The 25,063-nt window shown below is 53.9% G+C and overlaps 1 protein-coding gene across 4 annotated transcripts in view; it reads left to right on the top strand.

The window, feature by feature from the left end:
- LOC142261420 (E3 ubiquitin/ISG15 ligase TRIM25-like) overlaps positions 1–25,063 on the top strand; it is a 121,866-nt gene that overhangs the window by 19,997 nt on the left and 76,806 nt on the right. Inside the window, exon 3 of one of the 4 annotated variants that reach the window (XM_075332112.1) lies at positions 4,701–8,451. The exons of the other annotated variants lie outside the window; for them this stretch is intronic. Within the exon in view, the coding sequence (XP_075188227.1) occupies positions 4,703–6,301 (1,599 nt within the window). The 5' untranslated portion in view covers positions 4,701–4,702 and the 3' untranslated portion in view covers positions 6,302–8,451. Of the gene's footprint in view, positions 1–4,700; positions 8,452–25,063 lie in introns of those variants that run through there. 4 annotated transcript variants of the gene reach the window in all.

Genomic DNA, 25,063 nt, shown 5'->3' on the forward strand with positions numbered 1-25,063 from the left:
CATGGCCTCCTGGCTTCTGTGGCCTCATGGCCTCCTGGCTTCTGTGGCCTCATGGCCTCCTGGCTTCTGTGGCCTCCGGACCTCCTGCCTTCTGTGGCCACCTGGCCTCCTGGCTTTTGTGGCCTCGGGGCCTCCTGGCTTCTTTGCCCTTCTGCCTGTTTGTCTCGGGGCCTGTTTGCTTCGGTGCCTGTTTGCGGTACCTGTTGCCTCGGGTGCCTGTTTGCCTCGGGTGCCTGTTTGCCTCGGGTGCCTGTTTGCCTCGGGTGCCTGTTTGCCTCGGTGCGTGTTTGCCTCGGTGCGTGTTTGCCTCGGTGGTGCCTGTTTGCCTCGGTGGTGCCTGTTTGCCTCGGTGGTGCCTGTTTGCCTCGGTGGTGCCTGTTTGCCTCGGTGGTGCCTGTTTGCCTCGGTGGTGCCTGTTTGCCTCGGTGGTGCCTGTTTGCCTCGGTGGTGCCTGTTTGCCTCGGTGGTGCCTGTTTGCCTCGGTGGTGCCTGTTTGCCTCGGTGGTGCCTGTTTGCCTCGGTGGTGCCTGTTTGCCTCGGTGGTGCCTGTTTGCCTCGGTGGTGCCTGTTTGCCTCGGTGGTGCCTGTTTGCCTCGGTGGTGCCTGTTTGCCTCGGTGGTGCCTGTTTGCCTCGGTGGTGCCTGTTTGCCTCGGTGGTGCCTGTTTGCCTCGGTGGTGCCTGTTTGCCTCGGTGGTGCCTGTTTGCCTCGGTGGTGCCTGTTTGCCTCGGTGGTGCCTGTTTGCCTCGGTGGTGCCTGTTTGCCTCGGTGGTGCCTGTTTGCCTCGGTGGTGCCTGTTTGCCTCGGTGGTGCCTGTTTGCCTCGGTGGTGCCTGTTTGCCTCGGTGGTGCCTGTTTGCCTCGGTGGTGCCTGTTTGCCTCGGTGGTGCCTGTTTGCCTCGGTGGTGCCTGTTTGCCTCGGTGGTGCCTGTTTGCCTCGGTGGTGCCTGTTTGCCTCGGTGGTGCCTGTTTGCCTCGGTGGTGCCTGTTTGCCTCGGTGGTGCCTGTTTGCCTCGGTGGTGCCTGTTTGCCTCGGTGGTGCCTGTTTGCCTCGGTGGTGCCTGTTTGCCTCGGTGGTGCCTGTTTGCCTCGGTGGTGCCTGTTTGCCTCGGTGGTGCCTGTTTGCCTCGGTGGTGCCTGTTTGCCTCGGTGGTGCCTGTTTGCCTCGGTGGTGCCTGTTTGCCTCGGTGGTGCCTGTTTGCCTCGGTGGTGCCTGTTTGCCTCGGTGGTGCCTGTTTGCCTCGGTGGTGCCTGTTTGCCTCGGTGGTGCCTGTTTGCCTCGGTGGTGCCTGTTTGCCTCGGTGGTGCCTGTTTGCCTCGGTGGTGCCTGTTTGCCTCGGTGGTGCCTGTTTGCCTCGGTGGTGCCTGTTTGCCTCGGTGGTGCCTGTTTGCCTCGGTGGTGCCTGTTTGCCTCGGTGGTGCCTGTTTGCCTCGGTGGTGCCTGTTTGCCTCGGTGGTGCCTGTTTGCCTCGGTGGTGCCTGTTTGCCTCGGTGGTGCCTGTTTGCCTCGGTGGTGCCTGTTTGCCTCGGTGGTGCCTGTTTGCCTCGGTGGTGCCCGTTTGCCTCGGTGGTGCCCGTTTGCCTCGGTGGTGCCCGTTTGCCTCGGTGGTGCCCGTTTGCCTCGGTGGTGCCCGTTTGCCTCGGTGGTGCCCGTGTGGCCTCCTGAGCCCGTGTGGCCTTCTGCGCCTCTGTGGCCTCGGGACCTCCGGACTTCTGTGTTCAGGGCCTCGGTCCTCTGTGCCTCCTGGTCTCGTGCTCCTTGGTTTCGTGCTTCTTGGCCTCGTGCTTCCTGTCCGCGTGCCTCTGTCCCTCGGTGCGTCTTGGCCTTGGGCCTCTGTGCCTCCTGGCCTTGGGCCTCTGTTCCTCCTAGCCTCGGGCCTCTGTGCTTCTCTGCCTTGGCCTCCTGGCCTCGGTGCCTCCTGGCCTCGGTGCCTCCTGGCCTCGGTGCCTCCTGGCCTCGAGCCTATGTGCCTTGTGCTCCTGGCCGCCTGCCTCTGTGGCCTCCTGGCCTCTGTGCTTCCTTGCCTCCTGGCCTCCGGCCTTCCCGGTCTCTGGGCCCCCTGGCTTTTTCTGCCTTTGTGGCTTCTGGGCCTCTGTGGCTTCCTGGCCTTCCCGGCCTTGGACCTCGGGGCCCCGTGCCTCTGTGCCTCCGGACCCCCTGCTTCTGGGCCTCCTGGCCTCGGGCCTCTGTGTCTCCTGCCCTCGGTGCCTCTTGGCCTTTGTGCCTCTTGGCCTTTGTGCCTCTTGGCCTTTGTGCCTCGTGGCCTTTGTGCCTCGTGGCCTTTGTGCCTCGTGGCCTTTGTGCCTCGTGGACTCTGTGCCTCGTGGACTCTGTGCCTCGTGGACTCTGTGCCTCGTGGACTCTGTGCCTCTTGGCCTCTGTGCCTCTTGGCCTCTGTGCCTCTTGTCCTATGTGCCTCTGGGCCTCTGTGTCTCCTACTTCGGGACTTCGTGGCCTCTGGGCTTCTGTGCCTCTGGGCTTCTGTGCCTCTGGGCTTCTGTGCCTCTGGGCTTCTGTGCCTCTGGGCTTCTGTGCCTCTGGGCTTCTGTGCCGCTTGGTCTTTGTCGTCTTGGCCCTTGTGCGTCTGTGCCTCTTGGCCTCTGGGCCTCTGGGCCTCTTGGCCCTTGTACCTCGGTGCCTCTTCCTTCTTGGCATCCGTGCCTCTGTGCCTCTTGGCCTCTATGCCTTTTCGCCTCTGTGCCTCTCTGCCTCTCTGCCTCTGGGTCTCTGGGCCTCGGGGCCTCTGGGCCTCTTGGACCCTGTGCCTCTTGGACCCTGTGCCTCTTGGACCCTGTGCCTCTTGGACCCTGTGCCTCTTGGACCCTGTGCCTCTTGGACTCTGTGCCTCTTGGACTCTGTGCCTCTTGGACTCTGTGCCTCTTGGGCTCTGTGCATCCTGCGCCTGTGCTTCTGTGCCTCGGGGCCTCTGTGCCTCGGTCCCTCCTGGTCGTGTGGGCCTGTGTTCTTCTCCTGCGTCTCTGGGTCTTGCGCTTTGGTGCTTGCTCCTTACGGCGCTCCTGCCTTGCGCCTCTGCGGTCTTGCGCCTCCCTGACCTTCCGCCTGGCCTGGCGCCTCGGGCTTCCTGCTTCTCCTCTGGGTCTCTTCTCCTCCTCGTCCAGCGCGGTGCTGTGCCTGTTCCTCTGTATCTTGGTCGCCCTTGCCTCTCCTGGGCGTGTTTGTGCCTGTCCGACACTGTCCGTTGGTCCTTCCCTCCTTGGGGCGTTCCGGTTGTTCTCCTGCTGCGCGAGGTGTCTTGGGTTCTTCCCGCGCGGGGTATTTTCTCCGTTCCTTCGTTTCGTGGGGCTCTGTCCTCGCCTCTGTCGCTCGGTCGGCCCCTTGGCGGAGGGGTTGGTCTTTGTTTTTGTTCTGTCTTTCAGGAGTCCGGCGGTGAGCCTCGCGTGGCGTGCCGTCCCTTGTCCCGATGGCTGTGGGCTGCTGTTCCCCTCTCGTCTGTGGTGCGGCGGGTTTCCCTAGCCTCCTCGGTGTCGGATCCTTCTCCTGGGCGGTTGCCTCCTCCTTGGATGGATGTGGCCTGTGTCTCCTTCGGTGGTATTGTACGGCTGTATTCTGCCCTCTCCGTCCGGGTTCCGGTCTTTGCCGGCTGGCCTTTGCTCTTCCGCTGTCTTCCGTTGGAGGCTTGGCCCTTCGTGTGGTTTTTTCCCTCCCTGAGTGTGTTATCTCTCTAAGTCTCTCGTGGGTGCTGTCGTGGCGAAAGGAAAAGACTAAATTACTTACGGTAATGGGATTTTCCAGAGCCCACGACAGCACCCTTTACACCCCTGCCCTTTTGTTTTCTTCACCCTTTGGGTTTGATGGTTCTACTTTTGTCTTGTATTGTTACTAATTGTGGCGGTTCCTCTCCCGGTTCTCTGCAACCAACTGATGAGGGAGGGGGACTGCCCCTTTTTTATCTGTAGGTTTCCTGTCCTGAAGGGGGCGGATCCCTCTCTCGTGGGTGCTGTCGTGGGCTCTGGAAAATCCCATTACCGTAAGTAATTTAGTCTTTCTCTCAAATACGTTCCGTTGGTAATAGTGCCTGTGAGCAGCACTATTGCGGACCGCTGTTTCCCATCGCGTGACCCCCTGGGCTCCGTGACCTCGGATCGGGTGATGTCAACTTCCTGTTCACATGACACCACCGCGGCCGACCCCAATCTCCGTGAGTCACTGGGCTGTGGGTGGCGTTTCCCTGCTCGTCACAGCCCAGCATCGCTCCGGCTTGTTTGCTCTGGAGTGAAAGAGGAGGGAGCAGGGAGATGGACTTTCATGCTGGGCTGTGTGGAGCGGTGCAACGACGCCCACTGCCCAGTCACTCATGGAGACTGCAGCCAGCCTCAGTTGGCATGACAACACCGGATGCTGGGGGTCATGGAGCCCAGGAGTCACGTGATGGGGTAAGCGGACCACAATAGCGCTGCTCACAGGCACTATTGGCAACACAAGGTATTTGAAAGAAACCTTATTTCTCAACATTATATCGATGTGGCCCATAATGAAAAGGGGTGAACCACGCCTTTAAGTGAATAGGTGTAACTACAACATCGCTAAGTATTATCAGTTTCGTTTCCTCCTTCCCTCAACTATGAGCCACGGTGTCTGCTGATCTGGGGGTGAAGGGTTTAAGTGAATGGATGTAACTACAACATTGTTAAATATTGAGTAACATTCACATTCAGTTTCATTTCTTCCTTCTTCCGTTAGCCATGACGTCTGCTGATCTGAATGACGAGCTGCTCTGCGCCATCTGTTTATCTATTTTTAAGGATCCTGTAACGCTGAGATGTGGACACAACTTCTGCCGGGTCTGTATTGATCGTGTGCTGGATACACAGGACGAGTCTGGAGTTTATTCCTGTCCTGAATGCAGAGGAGAGTTTCAGGAGCGGCCGGCGCTGATGAGGAACATAAATCTTAATAATGTCGCAGAACGATTCCTGATTACTCAGCAAGAACAAGAGATCACCGGGATCTGCTGCACTTACTGTGTGGACTCTCCTGTACCTGCTGTTAGATTCTGTCTACACTGTGAGGCTTCTCTGTGTGAGAAACACCTGAGGGCTCACAGCAAATCACCAGAACACGTCTTATCTGATCCCAGCACTTCTCTGGAGAAAAGGAAATGTTCTGTTCATAAGAAGATCCTGGAATATTACTGCACTGAGGACGCGGCTTGTATCTGTGTGTCCTGCAGTTTGATTGGGGAACATAATGGACATAAAATGGAGTCACTCGATGAGGCCTCAGAGAACAAGAAGAAGAAACTGAGACATGCTCTCCAGAAACTGACCACAAAGAGAGTGAAAGCTGCGGAAAGAGTCTGGAGTCTGGAGGAGCGCAAGAGAAAAGCTCAAGGGAAAGCAGCTGGAGAAGCCGAGAGAGTCACTGCCCTGTGTACAGACATCAGGAGACGGGTGGACGACCTGGAGAAGAAGGTCCTGAGTGAGATCTCCAGGCAGGAAAAGGAAGAGTCACGGTCACTGTCTGCTCTGATCCATCAGCTGGAGATAAAGAAGGACGAGCTGTCCAGGAAGATGAGGCACATTGAGGAGCTGTGTAACATGACTGATCCACTGACCGTCTTACAGGAACCAGACACCGGGGACTTGTGTGATCCTGAGGAGGAGGGAGGTGATGAGGACACAGGGGGACATGATAAACAGCTCCATGATGGAGATGACCTGGATGTGGCTGTGATCTCACACACATTACACACATTATGTGAGGTAATATCAGGTATAAGGAGCGGGATCTATGTGGAGGATCCTGCAGACATATTACTGGATGTAAACACGGCTGCTAATAATCTCCTTATATCAGACGACCTGAAAACTGCAACCTGGACACAGAAGTACCAGAATCGTCCAGAAACAGCAGAGAGATTCCAGTGTAATAAGGTGATGAGCAGGAGGGCATTTACCTCAGGACGCCATTACTGGGATGTGGAGGGCAGTAGATCAGGGAGGTGGAGGGTGGGGATGTGTTATCCCAGTATAGACAGGGCGGGATATCAGTCACTGATTGGAGAGAATAACAAGTCCTGGATTTTGTGTAGATATAATAATCAGTATTCAGTGAGACATGACAGTATAGAGATCCAGTTACCGGACAAGATCTCCAGTGATAGATTCAGGATCTGTCTGGATTATGGGGCCGGGCAGTTGTCCTTTTATGAGCTGTGTGACCCCATCAGACACTTACACACCTTCACTGCCGCCTTCTCCGAGCCCCTTTATGCTGCATTATGTGTATTTATGGTATATGTTGATCACTATGGAGATAACTGGGTGAAGATTAGAACATAACAGGAAAGTAACATCAGAAAATTCCTTATTTGTAAAGTAACTTTCATTGTAAACATTTTTCTGAATTCTATGATTCTATGACATAAAATACATTTCCCTCCGGAGCCTCCTGAAATCTTCCTGTGTTTCCTGACACCACTGACCTTAAGAATAGATTTTCCACAGAGATCACTTCTCAGCAGTCTCATTATCAACATTTTTGTTATGTAATCTGAGAGCAGCATAATGTGGGGGCAAAGAGTCTGATTCCAGGGATGTGTGAATTACTGAACTGCTTGTGCAGTTTTGATATAATCCCTGTCTTCACTGCTGTAGATGTAGCAGAACTCGGAATGCTGAGCTCTGTATAACCCCGCCCACACCACTGATTGGCAGTTTCCTATGTACACTGTATATTGTCAGCAATCTGCCAATCAGTGCTGGGGTCAGGTTTACACAGACTAGCTGGACTAGCCACCACATGAGACCTAATCCTCTAGTGATAATGTCCTGCTGATAAAACACTGATTGAAATTACAGCAAGCTACTGAGCAATTGACACATCCCTGGAATTAAGGGTGCTTTACACGCTGCGATATCGCTAACGAATTATCGTCGGGGTCACGGTGTTTGTGACGCACATCCGGCGCCGTTAGCGACATCGCAGCGTTTGACACATATGAGCGACCTTAAACGGTCGCAAAAGAGACAAAAATCGTTGGTTTTGGAGAGGTCGTCCTAAAACCAAAAATCGTTTTCTGCTTATTAGCGATGTTGTTCCTCGTTCCTGCGGCACCACACATCGCTGTGTGTGACACCGCAGGAGCGACGAACTTCTCCCTACCTGCCTCCACCGGCAATGCGGAAGGAAGGAGGTGGGCGGAATGTTACGTCCCGCTCATCTCCGCCCCTCCGCTTCTATTATACGCCTGCCGTGTGACGCCGCACGAACCGCCCCCTTAGAGAGGAGGTGGTTCGCTGGCCAGACCGACGTCACAGGGCAGGTAAGTGCGTGTCACGGGGGTAAGCAAGGTTGTGCGCCACGGGCAGCGATATGCCCGTGTGTCGCACAACCGACGGGGGCAGGTACGATCGCTTGCGATCTCGCTAGCGAGATCGCAGCGTGTAAAGTACCCTTTAGACTTTCTGCCCCTACATCATGCTTCTGTCAGATTAAATAGCAAAAACCTGCTGCCAGATTCCCTTTAAAGACAGATACTGTGGAAAAGAGACAACATGTCCCCTGTGTACAACAGGCTCCGCTCCGGTGTTAATTATTAGACGATATAGATGATATATTCCCCTTAGGGGAGATCTCCTGATGATCAGCCGATCGCTGCTTCCGCTTCCATTTAGTAAATGATTATCTTGACTCTGACAATTGGATCCATTTGCTGTTATGATGACATGAGTTGCTGGTGACAGATCCTGATATTTTCATCCTGTGTAGTCAGCACATTGAGCACATGAAGGTGGCGTTTTCTGAATATTGAAATCACTAGTAGCATAGCCGAGTACTATGAGGCCGGAGTCACCGCCGCCGGCTCCTGCCTGTACCCTGATAGCTATATGACTGTAACAGCCGCTACTTTCAGCCATTACGAAGGGGAGATCACAGCATAAAGATTTATACAGCTGTCATTAAAGGAGTTTTCCACTTATAGAAAAGTGATCCCCAATCGTTTCCCAGCATGTAAAATCACAAACGTAGACAGTACTCCCCCCTGCCCCGGTCCAGTGTCAGGTCGCAGCGATGTGCGTTGCAGTCATGGTGTCACCTCTGCAACCGATACGCAGAAACCAAAGCTGCGGTGGAGAACTGGTGCCGAACAGCGGGAGGGCGAGTACTAACTGTATGTTATAGGCTGGGAAACATATTGAAACTAGTTTTCTATAAGTGAAAAACCCCTTAAGTCCAAAAAATGCTGCATAAATCTTTAAACATTTAGCTCCCCCTAGTGGTGGCCAGAATTACTGTATATCGTCATACTGTTATAAAGAATCCTCATAAGCATGTAAGGATCTGACATCAGCTTCTTGTTAATGGTTTCCAGATGGCAAAAACTGAAAATATTTTAACTGTAATAAATAAAAATGACTAATGATAAGACAAATGATTGTATAACTACAGCTAAAACTGCTGATAATAAATGGTATATTATTGCACATTACTGCTGGTGTTTTTATTGTGTGTGCGGCTCGGTGAACTGGGGGCAATTTTATAAAAATGTCTCATTACTACAGGAGTAGTCATCTGGGAGAGGCGGATTCAGGGAAGAAATATATTCACCTAATGTAACCGACAGTGGGATATGATTTCTCTGTACCGTATTTTTCGTTTTATAAGACGCACCCCAAATTTGAAGCAGGAAAATAGGAAAAAAATATTTTTACTGTTAAAATTGGGATCCGTCTTATAATTCTAGTGCATCTTATATTAGCTCACCAGGGGAGAGCGGCAGTGGTGGCGCAGCTCAGGCAGGTCACAGGAGGCAGGGTCTGTGATGCTGTGGGCTCGGAGGAAGGGGTGTCCCGGCTCAGGAGGGTCAGTGGCACGAGGGTCGGCAATACAGCGGGCTCGTGGGGTGTCACGGCAGCTGGCACCATTGATCTGCTGGTGGGCTGCAGGCTCCGTGGAATCTTCGGCTGTTCACACAATGGAATTCAAGAAAATGGCTGCAGAGCGAGCGCTTGCACAGATTGGCCTCTGCGTCCATTTTCTTGAACTCCATCGTGTCAACTGACAACTCAAAACAGCCAGCAGCCCGCTGGCAGATTAATGGTGCACGGAGCAGCAACACCCCACGAGTCCGCAGTTTCGCTGACTGTCCACTGACCCTCCTGAGCTGCTCCGCTGCAGTGACACCCCCCCTCTCCGATCTCTCTGTATCTCCAACCCTGTGACACCAGTGCCGGTAAGGCTAAGTTCACGCTTCCGTTGTTTTGCATCAGTCACAATCAGTAGTGTAACTGATGCAACGGATGCGTTGCGTTGCAGATAGTGGCACAACTGATGCTGCAAAAAAGATCAGTTGTGTTTTTTCTTTTTTACTGGGTTTTTTTTTACGGCCGCCGGGCGATTAGCTGATCGTTCACAATAGCCAGCCACCGGGCGATCAGCTGATCGTTTCGGCCGCTGGAACTGAATTTACAGTCATCATGGTTTTTTACTGTGCGCATGCTCACAGTAAAAAAACCAATCAGCCGCAGACAAAAAAACGTTGCTCCCGCCGGATGGTCAGTCAGTAAACGACTGATCCGTCACGCGGCGGATGCAACACAGTGCCATCAGTCACAATCCGTCGCTAATAGAATTCTATGGGGGAAAAAAAAGGATTCCCGCAAAATATTTTGCAGGATACCGTAATTCCTCAAGGCGACTGATTGTGACTGATGCAAAGCAACAGAAGTGTGAACTTCGCCTATACTATACCTGGATTATAAGACACACCTCCATTCTTCCCCCGGTTTTGGGGGGAAAAAAGTGCGTCTTATAATTCGGAAAGTACGGTACAATGTGCAAACAAACATCTAAGAAAACTATGGGCCGGATTTATCATTTGTGATTTCATGAAGCCAATTTTCTTATTTTGTCTTTTTTTTACGGATTTATTTTGCCCCAAAGTTTTCAAAATTTTGCACACAGTTCATGAATTTAGCAGAAAATAAAAATGCTCCATTTATTGCTTTAACTAGTATTTGTGACTAAAAAAAAAGTCACGAAAATGTGTCAAGGGGAAATCTTGTCTAGGAACCAGGGACTAATGCCGGCGTCACACGGTACGATATTAATAACAAATAAATGGTCTGCACTCAGGCTGAGTTGAGGATGGTGCAAGTGAAAATGGGGTAATACCCGAAAGTCATGTATGAATAAATTCACTGCACTCGTTATTGAACGTGAAATAATTTTTAATGAAACGTGGAAAAGAAAAAATATCCAACGACGTTTCGACCTACCGGGTCTTTATCAAGTCTCTGTCTGATAGGTGACTGTATAAGGTGAGGAATATAGTGCACTGAAGCACTAAGACAATTGAAAAAGGTGCCTTAGAGATAAGATGTGCAAGTGCAGCCGCACCGTTGCTGGAGAATTCTAGTGTATTAGTACGGTATGATATAACGGGCGATATGTCGTCGGGGTCACGTCGTTAGTGATGCACATCCGGCATCGTCAGAGATATTGTACCGTGTGACACCTCCAAACGACTGTGAACGAGCAAAAATACCTTATCGTTGCTCGTTGACACGTCGTTCATTTTCAAAATGTCGGTCCTCCTTCTGTGCTCCGGCTGTTTATCGTTCCCGTGGCAGCACACGTCGCTCCGTGTAACACCTCTGGAACGACGAACACAACTTATATATATATATATATATAACACACATATACATACATACATAGACACCGTATTTTGCGGTTTATAAGATGCACCGGAGTATAAGACTCATCACAAATTTCGAGGAAAAAAAAAAAAAGGGGGGGTCCGTCTTACAATTCGGTGCTGTCTTACCAGGGAGGGGTGTTAGTGGTGGTGGTGGTGGCGGCGTGGGGTCACAAGAGGCAGGGGCGGTGGTGGGTGGTGGAGCAGAGCAGGGTGGTGGTCCCAGATGCTGGCTGCGGGTGCTGTGAGTGAGGCAGGCAACATCCAGAAACTGTTGGCGGGCTTCAAAGAAATGGCACCCAGAGTCGGCACGTGAGCAGATTGACCTATTGGTCCAATGACAAGCCAGGATCTCATCTGCACACGCGCCACCTCCGGACGCCATTTTCCTTAAAAAAAACAACAACAAATTTCAGTCTATTACACTGAGCAAAGGGGTTTTAAAGTAAAGAGATGGCCGGGTATCAAAATATAATCCCACCACCTACTGCTCAGAAATAACTATGGATGTAGTTGGTTCAAGTTTAGGAAAACTAAGACCAATTCACAAAAGTTTATAAAAAAAAAAAGAGTAAACATATCTTTTTTGTGAAAAACATAAAATATAGGGTGTAATGAAAGGACAGTACACTAGATGGCAGCACACTGCAAGAGCAGGAGACTAGTGAGGGCATATATAGCACAACACCAACAATTAAGTGAAACACATCAGGGATCTCAGCAATAAAACAAGTGTTTCCCCGAAAAGGACATAGATTCAAAAGAAAAAAACTCACCAGAAAAAAGCCACCAGCCAACTCAAAATGGCAAATGCACTCACAGGATGCAGCCGGCCCACCATGATAAAGGATGGGTAACACTGAATACTGATGAGACAGCCACTCTCAACCTACCAAATCATGGAGGTTGCTGGTATTAAATATGCCCACTAAGGGGTACTTTGCACACTACGACATCGCAAGCCGATGCATGCGATGCCGAGCGCGATAGTAGCCGCCCCCGTCGCAGCAGCGATAGCTTGTGATAGCTGCCGTAGCGAACATTATCGCTACGGCAGCTTCACATGGACTTACCTGCCCTGCGACGTCGCTCTGCCCGGCGACCCGCCTCCTTCCTAAGGGGGCGGGTCGTGCGGCGTCACAGCGATGTCACACGGCAGGCGGCCAATAGAAGTGGAGGGGCGGAGATGAGCAGGACGTAAACATCCCGCCCACCTCCTTCCCTCCGCATAGCCGGCGTGAGCCGCGGTGACACAGGTAAGCTGATGTTCCTCGCTCCTGCGGCCTCTCACACAGCGATGTGTGCTGCCGCAGGAACGAGGAACAACATTGTACCGTCGCTGCAGCAAAATTATGAAAATGTCGGACACTACACCGATGATACGATTACGACGCTTTTGCGCTCGTTAATCGTATCAAAAAGGATTTACACACTACGATATTGACAGCGAGGCCGGATGTGCTTCACTTTCGATTTGACCCCACCGACATCGCAGCTGCGGTGTCGTAGTGTGCAAAGTCCAGCTAAGGCCTCTTTCACACGTCCGTGTCTCTGGTCCGTGTTTGGTCCGTTTCCTCACGTGCCAGAGACACGGGCACATGTAGACCGATTAAAATCAATGGGTCTGTGCACACATGCGTATTCTGCCATGGACCGTGTGTATGTGTGGAGCACATGTCGCAGGCGGAGGAGGGGACGCTGCGCTCTCCCACTGCTCGGGTCCGGCTGCCGCTGCTGCTCGGTGGCTCGAGCGAAGGGCCGGATCCCGGGGACTCGAGCGGCGCTCCTCGCCCGTGAGTGAAAAGGGGATTGGTTTTGGGGATTTATTGTCTGTGACGCCACCCACGGTTGTGGTGATTTTTGGTAACACCACCGCTGCTCTGTATGGGGATCCCGGGAGCGGTGACAGGGAGCAGCAGAGTTGTTAGTTCTCCCCTCCGTGGGTAGGGGGTGGTTGTCCCGGGGCCCAGTGATGAGGTGAAGGATGAGGGATAGCAGGCCCGGTGCGGGGCCTGGTGAGGTGCAGGGTCGCGGGGGCAGAGCTGTGCCTCACGGCACGGTGGTACTCACTCAGCCTGAGACGGTGACACAGTTCTCGGTAAAACACACGGCTGGAAAGACGGTTCCCACGGACGGCTGCTGTTGCTTTTCCCCGGTAGTTAACGGTGACTGTCTCTTTTCCTGCACCTAAGTTTAATGATGGTAGCGATGGATTCCCACCGGTAACCCGCTCCCCGACTTGGATATGGGCCGGAGGAGCCCCTCTTTGCCCGCAGGCGCTGGCCCTGAGAAACTGGTGCCTTGGCGGTGGCGGTGTCTCTCTCATAGGGTTGGACGGTTGCCTTCAATCGGGACTTAGTTGTTTGGAGACCCGGAGGTCCCCTTCATTGACGGATTTGGCATATTCACGGCGACTCCTAGTCTTGCTGGGATCCGAAAGGCCCCTGCCAATGGTGCTGGCTTCTCCTTGTGTACCGGTCCGGTACCGCCGGGCCACCACCCGTCCGCGGTCCTTACGGTAACTCCGATAGGCCACTCCTGCAGACGGTCACCGCCGTCTGCTAACCTTGCTGTCTCGGTCCGGGGCACACACCCGGACCAACTTCAGGCTCTTAGCTGTCACTTTCCTCCTTCCACTTTCACCTCTCAAACTGCTCTCTTTCCTCTCCAAAACTCAACTGCCTGGTTTTCCCGCCTCCAGGACTGTGAACTCCTTGGTGGGTGGAGACCAACCGCCTGGCTCCACCCCCTGGTGTGGACATCAGCCCCTGGAGGAGGGCAACAAGGGTTTCTGGTCTAGCATAGATGTGCCTAACCGGGGTGTAGGGTGTGGTGATGTCATTACCTGTAACCCCTGGCTTGTCCAGGGCATCACACACACGTGTACCAGTGTGCTCCACACGTAGACATGTCCGTTTTTTTCCTGCATCACGGGTGTCACACGGCCCGCATACGGACCACACGGAGGTGTTCCGTGTGACACGCCCCGGATAAAACACACGTGTCTGAGAAAAAAATAACAAATCTTTACTCACCTTCTCCAGCCCTCCTGTCTCTGCCGTTGCTGTCACTTGCTTCCGACCGCCGCTCATTATGCTCATTGCATATTCACATCACTGCGGCCGGAAGCAGCAGCAGCGGGGAGTCGGCAGGACCGGAGACCGAAGATCAGCACCAGAAAGTTCCCGTTCTCCGTGTGTTATCACGGATAACACACAGAGAACACTCGTGTGCCATAAACATGGCTCATGGAGGGCAAAATGCACCTTTGACATGTCCGTGAAAAACGTGTGTGATTTTCACGGACGTGTGAAAGAGGCCTAAGGGTGCACTCACACGAGCATGAAAACAGGATGAATGCAATGCGAGAAAATCTCGCATTGCACTCTCACCAATGCTAGTCAATAAGGGAGAGCACTTGGTCAGCTTTCCTCGCATCCAGATTCTGGCAGATTCTGGATGCGAGAAAAGCGGCAGCATGCTGCGATTGTCTGCTAGAGGCGTATCCCTCGCACCCATTCAAATGAATGGGTGCGAGAGATACATTGGACTGCACTCTGATGTTATCCAGTGCAGTGTGATATATGCACAGGCTGACAATGGAGAAGATGGGGGGGATTAACCACTCCCACTCCTCCGCAGCGCTCGTCCTCAGCTTCGCAGCTGTGACCCGATCACAAGATCGGGTGACAGTCGCATGACACTCTGCTCACGCTCGCAGCAGAGCCTGAGTCGGGGTCATTAGCATATCGCATCCGATGCTCTCGCATCGGATGCCATACGCTAGTGTGAGTCCAGCCTAATAAGGTTTTGCATAGGGCACCAGTCACACAGGTATGTGCGTCTCACAGCCTATTGATGACGCCCTTCTATTACATCAGGCAGGCTGCCCAGCACTATTTGAGTGCACTAACATGCAGGACAGACACCCAAAAGGGGCCCGGCTGCATCCTTCGAAAAATTGTGCAATACAAATTATATACAGTAAAATGACAATAAATGTGAGGTATTGGTCCATATTTTGGCCAAGATACATAAGCTCGTAAGCCAAACGTCAAGGGTCCCCACGCTTACGAGTCCCTACACTATATTCAAAATGATTCACCGAAAAGGACATAAATTCAAAGAAAAAAACAAAACAAAAAAACTCACAAGAAAAAAAGCCACCAGCCAACTCGGGTCAAAATGGCAAATGCAGGATGCAGCCGGCCCCCCTCAACTCTCAACCTACCAACTCATCAGTATTCTGCACCTGGAAAGAGCCTTTAAATCAGTACAATCCTGCTGAATCTGGTAGGGTTGGGAGGTATGGTATTGGTAAGGGGTCCAGCACAGCAGATTCCACCAGGTCGGCATCAGTCAGTTTTCCTGTGATGAAACCACTTCAGGAGTGAAGAGGTTCCAGTGCCAACAGGAGCTCTCTCGTCTCTGAAACCTCAGGTTGGCAGCAGGGAATCTACCGGTGGAGAAGATGGCATCTCCCTCTCTCGCAGGCTTCTTGGGGGCTGAAAAGGAGAGACAGATGAAGTCCCAGTGGCCTGAGGCTTCTTCAGGGTGGTAGGAGTGGTCAGTTTTTGTTTAAGGGGGATTTTAGGGGTATAAGTGCAGCGATTGGCTTAAAAGCAACATTTCTTTTCAAGAAAGATGGAGCTCATTGAAGTACGTCATCCTCTCAGTGCTGCCAGGCCCTACCCCTGATATATGGTTTTCTAATTGTGACGCCCTGGACTAGCCAGGGATCACAGACATTACATCACACACACCCCCACCCCCGGGCAGAACAGCACAGTCAGACACAAAACCCTTGTTGCCTCCCTCCAGAGGCTGATGTCCACACCAGGTGGGGTGGAACCAGGTGGTTGGCCCCACCCACTGAGGAGTTCACAGTCCTGGAGGCAGGAACAGCAGTGAGTGAAGCTCAGATAGTGTTTAGGAAGTGAAAGTGAGAGGAGCAACTGCGTGTGTCCGGGTTGGAGCCCGGGCACGGACAGCAAGGTTGGCAGATGGTGGTGGCCGTCTGCAGGAGAGGCGAATTAACGCGGAACCGTAGGACTGGGGTCGGGCGGTGGCCCGCCGGTATCGACCGGGGAGCAAAGTGAAGCCAGCACACACAGGCAGGGCCTGCGGACCCCGACCAGGCTTGGAGTCGCTGTTAAAGGTCAAATCCGTCAGTGACCGGAACCCCAGGGGTTCCCTAACAGCCAAAGTCCCGATAAAAGGCAACAGTCCACACCGTGAGGAAATACAGCTACCGCCACAGCTAGAGTTCCAAGGGCCAGCGCCTGCGGGCAAAAGGGCTCCTCCGGCACATATACGCTGGGGAGCGGGTTACCGGTGGGAAGCCATCGGAGCCGAACACACAAACAGGTGCAGGGAAAGACAGCCGCTATCAACTGTCCGGGGAGAGCCACGACACAGCAGCCGGCTGCGGGACCCGTCCATCCAGCCGTTTGGTTTACCAGAGACTTTGCGTAAATCTGTTGCTGAGTGAGTACACCAGTGCCATCCGGCACCGCGCCGCACTGTACCTGCGACCCTGCACCTCGCCAGCTCTGCCTCCCCGTCACCTCACCGGGCCCCAGGACCACCATCCCCTACCCACAGAGGGGGAAAACATCCCAGCTGCTCCCTAACAACGCTCCCGGGATCCCAGTCACCAGCAGCGGTGGTGTCCCTATTCACCACAAACCGTGGGTGGCGTCACGGACTCAATCCCCAAAACAAATCCCCCTTTTCACTCACGGGCGTGGAGCGCCGCTCGAGTCCCCGGATCCGGCCCACCGCTCGAGCCACCGAGCAGCAGCGCCGGACCCGAGCGTGGTGAGCGCAACGCCCCGCCACCCGCGACAACTTGGCGTCACGAACAGGATCGACCAGTCTACTTACCGGTAGGCATGCGCCTTGTAGTCCCTGCTGGCGGCATCCGGCCGAAAATTTGGAAAGTCCGCCATCTTTGGGCGCGAAGATTTCCCGCTCGAGCGTCTTCCCGAGCAGGGAGGGCGCGAAAGTGAAGCCCCGCCCCCAGCGAAAGGAAGTGCTAAAAAGAACCAAGGGGGGATGGATGGCGTCCGGCCGCATGTAAAACCGAGGCCATAAAAGCAGGGACGCCAGGACTCTGCCGCCATTTGGTTCCTGGAAGATACCGCTGCCAGCATGCACCGTCCATCCGGTAACACCACAGCCCCCGACCCCGCGCCCGCCACCGCCGCGTGGGTGGAGGTCCGGGCCGTTCAGCTGAGCAGCCGCCTGCAGGTCCGTGTGCAGCTCCTCCTGGAGGAGTGGGAGGCCGACATCGCGGACGTGGTGGCGGCCATACGGAGACGCGAGGTGGAGGAAGATTTGGAGGAGCGGGTAAGCGACCCACGCCCCTGTGTCCCTAAAGGATTGGTCGTTCCGGCTGAGGGGCCCGGTCTGCGCCCGCTCACCCTGCTGCCTCCCCCGCTACCCGTGTTGGCTGCTGCCGCCCCGCCACTAGGCCTGCTACCCCTACTACCGGTAGTGGAAACCTGCCCATCCGCCCGAGCGGACCAGCCTGCATAAGAAGTCCGCAGACGACCCGAAGCGCTTCCCTGGAAGCTCCCGAGGGCAGCGCCCATCTGCGAAGATACACCAGTGGCACCGGAACTGGCCGCACCCAGTACCGTCCCGGCTCCGGCAGTCCGCCCGGCCGTGGAGGAAGGAGAAGCTGAGGGCGAGCAGGCGAGGCCCACTGTCCCCAAACCCCACGCCTCGGCTGAGGCTGCGCCAGGTCGAAGCTGCAGGGCAGAGACCCAGGCCACGTCACCGCGGGCCTCCTCGAAGAGAGAACCGGTCATCGCCGGTGTGAGAGAGGTCCAGCGGGGCCCGACCCGCGCGCAGGGGCATACAAGTGCCCCTTACTGGGACAGGGAGCTGGACCAGCTAGGCCGAGAAATAGCCGCCTGGGAAAAGCAGAAGGCCGAGGTGCTGGCTCGCACCATCAGGGAGAAAGAAAACCTGAGGAATGCCACTTTCCGGGTGCGGGGCCCAGCGCACGAGGGCCAGGTCCGACGGTTTGACCCCAGGCGGGGGTTTGGCTTCATCTACGAACTGGGCCTGGAGGCCGAGATATTTGTGGCCCGGAGGGACGTCAATGCCCACCTGCCGACAGGGCACCCAGGTCGTGACCTGCAGCCAGGAGACCTGGTAGTCTACACCCGACATTGTGGGGAGAGGGGCTGGTTTGCCCTGGATGTAAAACGGAGGGAAAGCCGCAGTGAAAAGGAGCGGTCGCAGCCCCTTCCCCCACCGTCCCGTCCGGATGTGGAGCTGGAGGAGGGGCATATGAGGAAGGTGACCTCAAGTGATGGCAGCGGCCCACCGTTGCAACACAGTTCTCCCCGTTGGGACCCTCAGCACCGTTATATGATTGACTGCAAATCAACCGAAGCTTAACCTGATTACCATCCGTGATTAAGGAGAACCGTTGTCCCCGTTGGGACTGGAGTGTTTTGCCCGTTTGTTCAGCCCCATACCGCATGAGAGACTGCTCATGGACAAGGCCGAGAACTTGCAGGCCACCCACGAACTTGTGGGCTTGTAAATAGTTAATGGGCTGATTGTACCGTTGCCGCCTCCGGAGAGGCAGATTTGGAGGATGGGCCTGGAGGAAAGGGATGGCCCAGGCCCGCCACTACCGCAACCGGTGGCGATCCTCCGGAAGGTTAGGGGTCCCCCTGGACGTGGAGTCCCCTGACATGACAGCCGGGTGTGAGGTACCGTGCCCGTTCCCGCTCGGGTGACCTGGACCTGGACTGGGGTGAAAGGGGTGCTGCCCACTTCTTAGGGGCAGCATCAAGGCTAGGTTGCTTGGGTGGGATAGCGGAAGTCCGTCCGTTATGATTAAAAATGTTTTTGTTTGCAACGTTTAAGTGGACTGAAAAATATGCGTATGTTGAAATGTTTAAATGTTTTTATCTTTTTCAGTTTTTTTTAAAAAAGAAAAATAAAACCGGTGATGGACGGGCAGCCCGTGGACGGTCTGCATTTTACCAAGGGGGAATGTGACGCCCTGGACTAGCCAGGGGTCACAGACATTACATCACACACACACCCCCACCCCCGGGCAGAACAGCACAGTCAGACACAAAACCCTTGTTGCCTCCCTCCAGGGGCTGATGTCCACACCAGGTTGGGTGGAACCAGGCGGTTGGCCCCACCCACTGAGGAGTTCACAGTCCTGGAGGCAGGAACAGCAGTGAGTTAAGCTCAGATAGTGTTTAGGAAGTGAAAGTGAGAGGAGCAACTGCGTGTGTCCGGGTTGGAGCCCGGGCACAGACAGCAAGGTTGGCAGACGGTGGTGGCCTTCTGCAGGAGAGGCGAATCAACGCGGAACCGTAGGACCGGGGTCGGGCGGTGGCCCGCCGGTACCGACCGGGGAGCGAAGTGAAGCCAGCACACACTGGCAGGGCCTGCGGACCCCGACCAGGCTTGGAGTCGCCGTTAAAGGTCAAATCCGTCAGTGACCGGAACCCCAGGGGTTCCCTAACAGCCAAAGTCCCGATAAAAGGCAACAGTCCACACCATGAGGAAATACAGCTACCGCCACAGCTAGAGTTCCAAGGGCCAGCGCCTGCGGGCAAAAAGGCTCCTCCGGCACATATACGCTGGGGAGCGGGTTACCGGTGGGAAGCCATCGGAGCCGAACACACAAACAGGTGCAGGGAAAGACAGCCGCCATCAACTGTCCGGGGAGAGCCACAACACAGCAGCCGGCTGCGGGACCCGTCCATCCAGCCGTTTGGTTTACCAGAGACTTTGCGTGCATCTGTTGCTGAGTGAGTACACCAGTGCCATCCGGCACCGCGCCGCGCTTTCCCTGCGATCCTGCACCTCGCCAGCTCTGCCTCCCCGTCACCTCACTGGGCCCCGGGACCACCATCCCCTACCCACGGAGGGGGAAAACATCCCAGCTGCTCCCTAACAACGCTCCCGGGATCCCCGTCACCAGCAGCGGTGGTGTCCCTATTCACCACAAACCGTGGGTGGCGTCACGGACTCAATCCCCAAACCAAAACAAATCCCCATTTTCACTCACAGGCGTGGAGCGCCCCTCGAATCCCCGGATCCGGCCCACCGCTCGAGCCACTGAGCAGCAGCCGCAGCAGCGCCGGACCCGAGCATGGTGAGCGCAGCGCCCCGCCACCCGCGACATAATAATTAAAAAAATGAATATGAAAATTGTGACTTTAATTTGTATGCAGACCACTGTAGTCTGATTCACCTAGATAAGATCCTGAGTGACCAATTGCTTCTAGAAGTCACATAATTAGTAACTCGAGTCCACCTGTGTGTGATGTTTTCTCAGTATAAGTATATGTGTTCTGTGAAGATTTCACAGGTTTGTTTAAGAACATTAGGAATCAAACAGCATCATGAAAATCAAGGAACACACCAGACAGGTCAGGAATAAAGTTGTGAAGAGGAATACAGCAGGGTTAGTTATAAATAAATAGCTCAAAATCTGAAAATGTCACAAATCACTGTGTAATCTATCATCCAAAAATGCAAGGAGTATGGCACAACTGAAAACATATCAAGACATGGCTGTTTACCTAAACTGACATCCCAAGAAGGAGAGCGCTAATTAGAGAAGCAGCCAGGAGGTCCATGTTCACTGTGGAGGAGCTGCACAGATCACAGTACAGGTGGGAGAATCTGTCCACAGGAAGACTACTACTCAGATACAAATCTGGGCTTTATGAAAGAATGGCAAGAAGACTCATTTTTTTAAACAAAAAACAAACCATAATAAGTCCCATGTGCAATTTGCAAAAAGCCGGACAGGTGAAACAGATAATATGTGGAAGAAGTGCTCTGGTCAGATGACACCGAAGTAGAACTTTCTAGGCTAAATGCAAAATGTGTGTGTGGTGTAGAAAACTAACACTGCACATCACCCTGAAAACCCCATCCCCACAGTCACACATGGTGGTAGCAGCATCTTGTTCAGCAGAGAGAGGGAAACTGTGACACTAGGTACAGGGAAGTACCAAGCGAATGGTGGCAGGGAAGGGAAACCCTGTGTCTAGGGAAAGGGAAGAAGGTGACCCCTGATCAAACCTACTGCTGGTCCCTGGGGTTCCTCACCACCCTAGATAGGTTCCACACCTATGCGCCGAGCCAGATACCTGACCCTAGGATGAGATGAATAAGCTCTTTGTCAACCCCACTAAACACTATAGACGACACAAGGAGGACACACAGGGGGAAAATGCATTAACTACTTATCTACAGATGACACAGGTAGACGTTCAGCAAAGTTTTCAGCAACACTACCACAAAGGAGTACAAGCCACCTGCTTGCAACCTAGGCTTGAATGAACTGAAAATATAACCAGTACCAGTGCAAGCAAGGAAGGGGAATTTAAGCACCAAGATCATGCTGATGATCAGTAAGTGAGTGGAAGGCGAGCTCCTGCTGGGTTCTAAAGGGGAGAGATGAATCCAGCAGGAAAGCTACCTATACCAATGAATACTGACAGCGAGAACAATGGAGAATCAGGGAGCATTCTGCGCAGCCAAACGCTGTGACCTTCTTTGGACAGAAACCACCTGACTGCCACCTGTGACAGAAACTAATCAGAACTGATGGGAAGATGGAAAGATCAAAATATAGGGCAGTTCTGGAGGGAAAACCTGTTAGAGGCTGCAAATGACTTGAAATTGGGGCATAGGTTCACCTTCCAGCAAGCCAAAGATCCGAAACATCCTGCCATATCAACAATGGATGGTTTAGATCAGAGCATATTCATGTATGTCAACGGTCCAAAGTCCAGACCAAAATCCCTATGAGAATCTGTGACAAGATCTGAAATTTGCAGTTCACAGATGTCTCCATCCAATCTCACTGAGCTAGAGCTTGTGTGTAAAGAAGAAGGGGTAACAATTTCAGCCTCTAGATGTGTAAAGCTGTTAGAGACATCCCCCCCAAAACTCGCAGCAGTAATTGTATGTCACAGTTTTCAGATTGGTATATTTTAAAATATTTAAGAAAAAAAAAGCATCATTTCCATTTCGCAACCCATTGCTACTTTGTGTGTGTGTGTGTGTGTATTACGGAAGCTCAGTGGTTAGTGTCGCGGGCGGAGGGGCCGCGCTCGCTACGCTCGGGTCCGGGGCTTCTGCTGCTGCTGCTGCTCGGTGGCTTGAGCGGTTGGCCGGACCCGGAGACTCGAGCAGCGCTCCTCGCTCACGAGTCAAAAGGGGTGGTTTGTTTGGGGAGATAGGTCGTGACGCCACCCACGGGTCGTGGTGATTATGGGCACCACCGCTGCTGATGACGGGGATCCCGGGAGCAATGGCAGGGAGCAGCTAGGATGTCGGTTCCCCCTCCGTGGGTAGGGGCTGGTGATCCCGGGGCCCAGTGGCGGTATGGGGAGGCAGGACGGCTGGGGGTGCAGGGAAGCGGAGGCAGCGCGGCGCGGTGCCGGATGGCACTGTTGTACTCACTAAGGCACAGATTCACAGAGTCTCTGGTAAACCAAACGGCTGGATGGACGGGTCCCGCAGTCGGCTGCTGTGTCTTTGCTCTCCCCGGACAGGTTGATGGTGGCTGTCTTTCCCTGCACCACTGTTAAACTGTACTGACTGCGATGGTTTCCCAACGGTAGTCCGCTCCCCGCGTGTATGTACCGAGGGAGCCCGTTTTGCCCGCAGGCGCTGGCCCTTGGATCTCTAGCCTATGGCGGTGGCTTTCTATCCTCACGGTGTGGATGGTTGCCTTCTGTCGGGACTTGGGTGTTAGGGAACCCCTGGGGTTCCGGTCACTCTCAGATTTGACCTTTTCGGCGGCTCCTAGCCTGGTCAGGGTCCGATGGCCCTGCCTTTGTGCTGGATACAGATCTGCTCCCCGGTTCGCTACCGGCGGGCCACCGCCCGTCCCCGGTCCTACGGTTCCACCGACCTGCACCCACTCCTGCAGACGGCCACCACCGTCTGCCGACCTTGCTCACTGTGCCTGGGCTCCGTCCCAGACACCAGCAGCTCCACTCCTCTCCACTTCACTACTCAGCTCTAACTAACTGCTTTTCCCGCCTCCAGGACTGTGAACTACTCGGTGGGTGGGGCCAACTGCCTGTCTCCACCCCACCTGGTGTGGACATCAGCCCCTGGAGGAGGCAACAAGGATTTTTGTTTGACTGTTGTCCCTATCCAGGGGAGGGGGTGTGGGCGATGTTGTGCTTGTGACTACCTGGCTAGTCCAGGGCGTCACATTAGCATGGCAGTCTTGCAGCGCTGGGGTCCTGCGTTCAATCCCACGAAGGTCAACAAGGAGTTAGTATGTTCTTCCCGTGTTTGCATTGGCCTCTGTGATGTTCGGTTTCCTCCCACACTCCAAAGAGAGACTGATAGGCAATAAAGATTCTGAGTCCCAATGGAGACACTGGTGATCACATCTGTAAAGTGTTGTGGCACTTCACTATATAAGTGAGTAAAATAAATAAATATAAATATAAAGATGGCCACCGGAAATGTCATGGAGAGGAGATATGTATCAGAGAGGTGGTTATCCTCTGTAATGTAAGCACAGAAGCAAGCTCCTGTACACATATTACAGAGCGAGTTAATAGGGCTGAATAGGGCCAGGCTGCTCCCATATCCCCACCCTGGGGTGTGGTACGTCAGGTAAAAGGAGACCAGTTTATTCATTTAGGCTATGTGCCCACGGGAGCTCGCACCTGTGGATGTATCCGCAGGTACGAGCGCATGTTTCCCGCAGCTGCCTGCCGGCATCCGCAGCTATTTTTAGCTGCGGGATTCCAGTGGTATAGCTGCGGTAAACCTGCGGACTTTCATGTGAATTACCTGCGGACGTCCCGGCCTCTATTTCCATAGCGGAGGGCCGGGATTTCCGCAGGTAATTACGCAGGAATAATTGAGATGCAGTTACGTGCGGCTGCGGGACATCCGCACCATGTTCCGTAGCCGCACTTTTCCGCAGCATGGACACAGACACTCCCCATGTCCCATAGGATAACATGGGGAGTGTCTGTACATGCTAAAACCTGCGGATTTATCTGGAAAATCCAGAAAAATCCGCAGCTTTTCCGCGGCAAAATCCGCAGAAACAAGCTCCCGTGGGTACATAGCCTTAATGTCTGTGTCTGGAGGTGTGCAGCCCTCCAATGTTGTGTGTCATACTAAGAACGAAAGAGTTGGACACTAAGGCCGGGGCCACACGGGGCACTACTGCGATCCCCTCGCATGACACTCGGCTCACGCTGGCAGTACAGCAAAACCAGAGCGTCATGTTAGTGTCCCTGCAACTGAGGTCCGACTGTGCAAGCGGACCTCAGCTGCGGGGGGCAGACCGGTACTTAGGAGGGGCGGGCCGGCGCTGCGGAGGGGAGGGAGGGGTTTATCTCCCTCTCTCCTCCGTAGCCGGCTATTGCCATTCTCGCACTGCACTCGCGGTACACCGGTGTACTGCAAATGGAGTGAGATTTTTCTCTCGCCTCATAGACTTGAATGGGTGCGAGAGAAAGAGTCTCGCATTACAATTGGAGCATGCTGCAATTGTTTTCTCGGTGCGATTAGGGCGTAGAAAGTAATCGCTCATGTTCGCTGAGACATAGGCTAAAATTGGTCCGAGTGGAATGTGATGTCTTATCACACTCCACTCGCACCGTTTTTTCTCGCCATGTGTCTTAAGCTGGGTTTACACACATCACAAAGGACATCGCTGTAACGTCACCGGTTTTGTGACGTAACAGCGACCTCCCTAAGTCTCTGTTGAGTCGCTGGTGAGCTGTCAAACAGGCAAACCTGGCCAACAACGCAACAGCGATCCGGACCTGCAGAGCGACCTAGCTGGTTGTTGGGGACGTTGATAAGCAGCTTTTTGAAAGGGAAGTTGCTAACAAAGTCGCTGCAAAGTCTTCACACACTGAAACTTTCTAGCGATGCATGCTGCACAGCGGGAAACAAAGGACTTAGGAATGGTCCTGAACGATTTGTAGCGATCACAACTTCACAACAGGGGCCAGGTCGCTGATGTGTTTCGCACACTGCAACATCGCAAACGACATCGCTATTGCGTCACAAAACCGGTGACGTTACAGCGATGTCGTTTGAGATGTTGCAGTGTGTAAACCCAGCTTTAGGCCTAAAGCTGGTGTCACACACAGCGACAACGACAACGACGTCGCTGCTACGTCACCATTTTCTGTGACATTGCAGCGACGTCCCGTCGCTGTCGCTGTGTGTGACATCCAGCAACGACCTGGCCCCTGCTGTGAGGTCGCCGGTCGTTGCTGAATGTCCAGCTTCATTTTTTGGTCGTCACTCTCCCGCTGTGACACACACATCGCTGTGTGTGACAGCGAGAGAGCGACGAAATGAAGCGAGCAGGGAGCAGGAGCCGGCGTCTGGCAGCTGCGGT

This window comes from Anomaloglossus baeobatrachus, unplaced genomic scaffold, assembly GCF_048569485.1.
Source record: "Anomaloglossus baeobatrachus isolate aAnoBae1 unplaced genomic scaffold, aAnoBae1.hap1 Scaffold_217, whole genome shotgun sequence".
Taxonomy (NCBI): domain Eukaryota; kingdom Metazoa; phylum Chordata; class Amphibia; order Anura; family Aromobatidae; genus Anomaloglossus; species Anomaloglossus baeobatrachus.